At 45.7% G+C, this 5,997-nt stretch overlaps 1 protein-coding gene across 1 annotated transcript in view; it reads left to right on the top strand.

Moving 5' to 3' along the window:
* The first annotated feature begins 2,964 nt into the window (after window positions 1-2,964).
* Window positions 2,965-5,997, top strand: part of LOC109912647 (cytochrome P450 27C1) — a 40,175-nt gene continuing 37,142 nt past the window's right edge. The window contains exon 1 of the mRNA XM_020512075.2: window positions 2,965-3,246. Within this exon, the coding sequence (XP_020367664.2) occupies window positions 2,965-3,246 (282 nt within the window). The remainder of the gene's footprint in view (window positions 3,247-5,997) is intronic.

Below are 5,997 nucleotides of genomic sequence, written 5' to 3'. Positions count from 1 at the left end.
GATGGGAGCTGGGTCCTGGTGAACAGTGATAAGGTAGCTGGTGAGATTGGAGCTGGATCCTGGTGAATAGCGGTAAGGTAGCTGGTGAGATCGGAGCTGGGTCCTGGTGAACAGCGGTAAGGTAGCTGGTGAGATTGGTGCTCTGTCCTGGTGAACAGCGGTAAGGTAGCTGGTGAGATCGGAGCTGGGTCCTGGTGAACAGCGATAAGGTAGCTGGTGAGATCAGAGCTGGTTCCTGGTGAACAGCGGTAAGGTAGCTGGTGAGATTAGAGGTCGATCCTGGTGAACAGTGGTAAGGTAGCTGGTGAGATCGGAGCAGGATTCTGATGAACAGCGGTAAGGTAGCTGATGAGATCGGAGCTGGATCCTGGTGAACAGCGGTAAGGTAGCTGGTGAGATCGGCGCTCTGTCCTGGTGAACAGCGGTAAGGTAGCTGGTGAGATCGGAGCTGGCCCTGGACGGATGGCGGTGAATTATCTGGTGTATGAAATATCAGGTCTTTGGCAGCAACATCCAGACATGAATGTATGTGTATGGAGGTGACATCGTCTTGAACGACTTGATATGGACCAGACCAAACTCCCTCTAAGCATATCAAGGAGACAGTCTGGACCCTAATTTTTATCTTATTTAAAGGGAAGTGTAAGGCGCTCTGCTCCAGATGTGATTTGATTTGATTCAATTAAGCTTTAAGTAAAACAGATTTTATTCTTACATCACAATTAAAATACAAACAAAAATAGAATTGCCATAACTTTAACTCTATTGAAATACTTAACAAAATAATATTTATTTTAATTACTTCACATCAACTGTTCCAATGTATCAGCATCCCATAAACGCACCCTTGGCAAAGGCAAATCTAGCAATTCATCAGATTTCCCTTACTTGCTGTCTCCTCCAGCCCAGTAGAAGGGACATCGACAGAATGAAACCAGCAGCAGAGAGAGAGAGCTGTATATAGCAGCTTCAATCCCAACTTCAGCAACTGAAAGCAAAACTAAAACCTGGATCTGTGTGAGCCTGACTCCACCTACTCATGCTTCTTTTCTCTACTTTTTGAAAAACCCAAAGCTATTTACTTTGCTTTCTGTGGAGCAGACATCTCAACACCAGGTTCATAATACACCTTTTCAAGAGAAACAGGCCAGATCCCTCTTAAAGACATATATAATCGCATGTTGCAGTCTGTGGAGTGTACTGTTATGTTAAGGAGAGCGTTCCAGGATTTTGACCCATGTGTTCCCATGTATCTGCTGCCCTAGGTGGTGAAGGTCATGGATTTGGAAGGTGCTGTCCAAGGAGCTTTGGAGCCTTCCAGCCAAAGAGTGTGATATCTCCCTACGTACTTTCTCCAGACCCCTCATTATTTTGGAAGGCACGGTCAAAATTCCGGAACATTCTCTGAAGAGACTAAGACATTGGAGATGGGGGGAGGGGGTCATCTGTTATGAAGAAAGATTGGATAAGGCTGGCCATGTATAGAATTAGAGTTTAGTAGAATGCCAGGTGTTCTTACTGAAACATGAAGGTGAGATATGGATGGAAATTGGAAGCAGAACTGAGGAAGTTTTCCAATTTCAGACAGGATGAGGAAGCAGCACCGATGACATCGTCGATGTATTGGAGAAAGTTTTGGGTGGGGATCCAAGGCGGACTGGAACAAGGATTGTTCCACATGCCCTGCACAAAGGGGCAGGCATAACCAAGACCCACCTTAGACCTGAAGGAAGTGGGAGGAGTTAAAGGAGAAGTTGTTCAACATGAGGCCAAGCTCGGTCAGGTGCAGGAGAGTGGCAGCAGACAGGGATGGTTCATGCGCCATTTCAAGGAAGAGGCAGAGAGTCTTCAGACTGTCCTGGCAGGGAACGCGGCCTGAAAACTGGAAACTGTGGAATCAACATTAATCAACGTAAATCACAAATATAAGTGGGAAGAGACTGAATAAGGTGCTAGAGTCAAGATAGAATGAAATAAGTTCCGTGGTGCGGTCACAAGCTGGGACGCTGAGTCTGCCACTGAATGTCTGTGGATTTTGGGAAGCAGGCTGCGTGGAGATAGGATCCAGTACATATTTCCAGCGTCTGTAGTATGTTGTTTGTGACTTTCAAAACTGAAGCAGACGAGAAACAGAGACAATGAGTAAAAACAAGAGACAACAAGGTGCAGGGCTGGATGAACACAGCAGGCCAAGCAGCATCATAGGAGCAGAGAGGCTGACGTTTTGGGCCTAGACCCTTCATCGTAAAAGGGGGAAGGGAAGGGGGTTCTGAAATAAATAGGGAGAGAGTGGGAGGCCGATAGAAGAGGGATAGAGGAGAGGATAGGTGGAGAGGAAACAAACAGGTCGAAGAGGCGGGGATGGAGCCAGTAAAGGTGAGTGTAGGTGGGGGGTTAGGGAGGGGATAGGTCAGTCCAGGGAGGACGGACAGGTCAAGGGGGCGGGATGAGGTTGGTCGGTAGGAGATGGAGGTGCGGCTTGGGGTGGGGGGAGGGGAGATTTTGAAACTTGTGAAATCCACATTGATACCATTGGGCTGCAGGGTTCCCAAGCGGAATATGAGTTGCTGTTCCTGCAATCTTCGGGTGGCATCGTTGTGGCACTGTGTTCATCCAGCCCTGCACCTTGTTGTCTCGGATTCTCCAGCATCTGCGGTTCCTACTACCTCTGAGTAAAAACAAGAGTTGTCACTTAAGTCTCTGTGTGTTTTGGCGAAGGCGGGGTTGGGGGTGGTTGCGTGTGTTTTTAAAGAGCTGGGAGGAGCTAGGATGATTATTTTTCTGAAACATGAGTCTAACAGAGTTGGCGGGGGGCGGATGCGGTATGAGAGAATTTGGAAATCTGAGCAGTTGATAGTTGAGTTGAATGTGCAAGTCTGTTTCCAATCTCTGAGTGAGTGAGAGCAGGGCTGGTGGAGTGATATAGAGAGGGTCCACACACACACACATAAGTACAAGGGGGAGATGTCTCACTTCGGTGTTTGGCTGAGTTTAAGCAGAGGGAAGGCAAGTCTCCCTGCTGTTCTCCAGGCTTTCACATTCTCCCAGGCGGCAAAGCACACTGTAGGCAAACTCCAGGAGACAAAAGACGCCGGAGATGTTGGGATCCGCTTGAACAAGTCCTCGCCGTCCGGGGCTAAAGCCCAAGGAGTGAAAAGCTTGTCCGAAATGCCCGGACCCAGCACTTGGAGCAACTTGGTGCAGTTTTTCTTGCGAGACGGATTCAGCAGAATACATGATATACAAGTAAGAACGGAGCAAAGTGCAAATGTGATTCAGAATTTTATTTTTAAAAAATGCATTATAAATTAAAGCAATTTAGCGAGTAAGGCTAATAAAGGGAAATGCATTTACATTAGTAGGTTGGATTGCATGTATTTCTATAAATTCTCCATTTAATTCGGTTTTGTTTGTTAATGAAAGATTCAACCCGTAGGGATTTCGTTGTAAAGTTTCTTTAGGATGGAGAGTGTAACAAAGAAATGGTTGCAGAGGCGCCAATTCAACTGCTTCGAGTACTGCCTGGGTGCATTTTCTGGTGAATTTTGTTGGGATTTCTCATCAGAGAAGTTTTCCTGACCGGGGGAGGAGGAGGGGGAAGTTTAAAAAGTTTTGTCTTTGAAAGCAGCGCCCTGTGAGATTAGCTGTACTTTGTTTCCGCAGCTTGTTAGGCAACATCCCACAGATGGTTGCCATTCGGCCTTCGACATTGGCTACTAGCATTCAGTCTCAGAGTAGCTCAGTCAGAAGGGCCGGAGGATCCTTGTGTCCCAGGGCCCACTGCCAGGCTGTTCTGGTTTGTTAGACAGACCTGTCACTTATCCTGGGAAATCAAATCAAGATATTAAACTAAGGTTTTTATTATTCCTAAAACAAATTTTATTCAAAACATTTGTAAAATTATTTTCCTGCGTTGGTGGTTGTGAAAGATTCTGAGGAAGGATGTCCTGGCTATGGAGGGAGTGTGATGAAGGTTTACCAGACCAATACCTGGGATAAAACAAAAACAGAAAATGCTGAAGAAATTCCACAGGTCTTGCAGTCTCCCCAGTGGGAGTAACAGAGTTAGTGTTTCAAGTCCACTGACCCTTATTCAGAACATTCCTGGGATAATATGACTGATGTATGAAGAGAGACTGGATTGGTTAGGGCGATATTCACTGGAGTTCAGAAAAATGAGTGGGGAATGAGGGTACGTGCAGGAAGGATCTTCCTAATGACCAGGGAGTCCAGAATGGGAGGAAGGGGGAGTGTTGGAGGCAGGGTAGGAGGTCATAGACTAAGAGTATTTGGTAGACCATTTAAGACTGAGACGAGGAGAGATTTCTTCACCCAGAGAGAGGTGAGTCTGTGGAATTCTTTACCACAGAAAGTGGTTGAGGCCAAAACATTGAATGTTTTCAAGAGGGAGTTAGATGTAGTTCTTAGGGTGAAAGAGATCAAAGGGCATGGGGAGAAAGCAGGAACAGGCTGTTGAGTTGGATGATCAGCCATGATCGTTTGAAAGGTGGAGCAGACCCGAAGGGCCGAATGGCCTACTCCTGTTCCTGTATTCTATATTTCTGCCCTGTGGCACAGTGTTGAAGAAGGGTAGGAAATTTAGCCCCAGTGACCTTCTATGATCCCTCAATTAACATCGCAGCAGTAGATGGTCTGCTCACTATCACATAGCTGGTTCTGGGAGCTTGCAATGCCTTCTACATTACCAGAATGACCGTGCTTGAAAAATGCAAGATTGGCTGTAAGATGTCCAATGGCGACGAGAATTTGCAATTCTCTATTTTTGTAATTGGCATTGCAAGCTATTAAATTTCCCTTCCGCCTCTTTGAAATTTTGTCTCACCTTATGTAGACAGAGAGAGGTCATTTGCCTTGCCAATAATTCCCTCTGCTTTATTTTAAAAGGTATTGCCGAGGCTCAGAGCTCTGGAGTTCCCTCCTGAAACCTCTCCTATTTGTTTTGAGATACTCTTTAAAACCTCACCCACTTTGAACCAGCTTTGATCATGCCTGGAAACCTCGCTGTTGGATTGATGTTAATTTTTATTTGGGTAGAGGTATTAGAGTTGATCGGAATGTTCAAAATCAGGGGTTTGGACAGAGTAGATAGGGAGAAGGTGTTCCCATTCGTGACAAGATCAAGAATACAAGGGCATGCATGGATTTAAGGTGATTGGCAAATGAGGCAATGGAGAGATAAGGAGAAACGTTTTCACGTGAGTGGTTAGAATCTGGAATGTGCTGCCTTACAGCGTCTTGGAAGTGGTTCATTTGAAGCATTCAAAAGGGATCCAATGACCATTATTTGGAAAGGAGGAATGGGCAGGACATTGGAGGGAAGGTGAGAGAATGGCACTAACCATGTGGCTCATTCAGAGAGCACTGATATGATGGGCTGAATGGACTCCATGTGCACTGTAACAATCCTGTGATTCCTTGATGACACTACTATGAAATGCCTTGAAATGTATTGGGCTGTAATGGGGAGGTAATGGCCTACTGATATTATCACGAGACTTATTAACCAAGAAGCTCAGCTAATGTTCTGGGAATGTGGGTTGGAATCCCACGCCAGATGGTGGAAATTGAATTTCATAAAGAAACGGGAATGAAGGGTCTAGTGATGAACATGAATGTCAATTGTTGAGGGGAAAACCCGTCTCAATTCAGTAATTCCCTTTCAGGGAATGAAACCTTCTGTACTTACCTGGTCTGGCCTGTGTGTGACTCCAGACTCTTAACTGCCCTTTTGGCAATTATGGATGGGGCAATAAATGTTGGCCTAGCCAGAAATGTCTACGTCCTGTAAGTAAATGAAAAAAATTTAACATCAATCCAAACAGCGAGGTTTCCAGGCATGATCAAAGCTGGGTCAAAGTGGGTGAGGTTTTAAAGAGTATCTCAAAACAAGTAGGAGAGGTTTCAGGAGGGAACTCCAGAGCTCTGAGTCAGCGCAAGTTATTGTTTGTTTCTGGACAAAGTCGGAATCACATCAGA

Source organism: Rhincodon typus, chromosome 7 (genome assembly GCF_021869965.1).
Source record: "Rhincodon typus isolate 14 chromosome 7, sRhiTyp1.1, whole genome shotgun sequence".
NCBI lineage: Eukaryota > Metazoa > Chordata > Chondrichthyes > Orectolobiformes > Rhincodontidae > Rhincodon > Rhincodon typus.
This window is presented reverse-complemented; position numbering and strand designations above follow the sequence as displayed.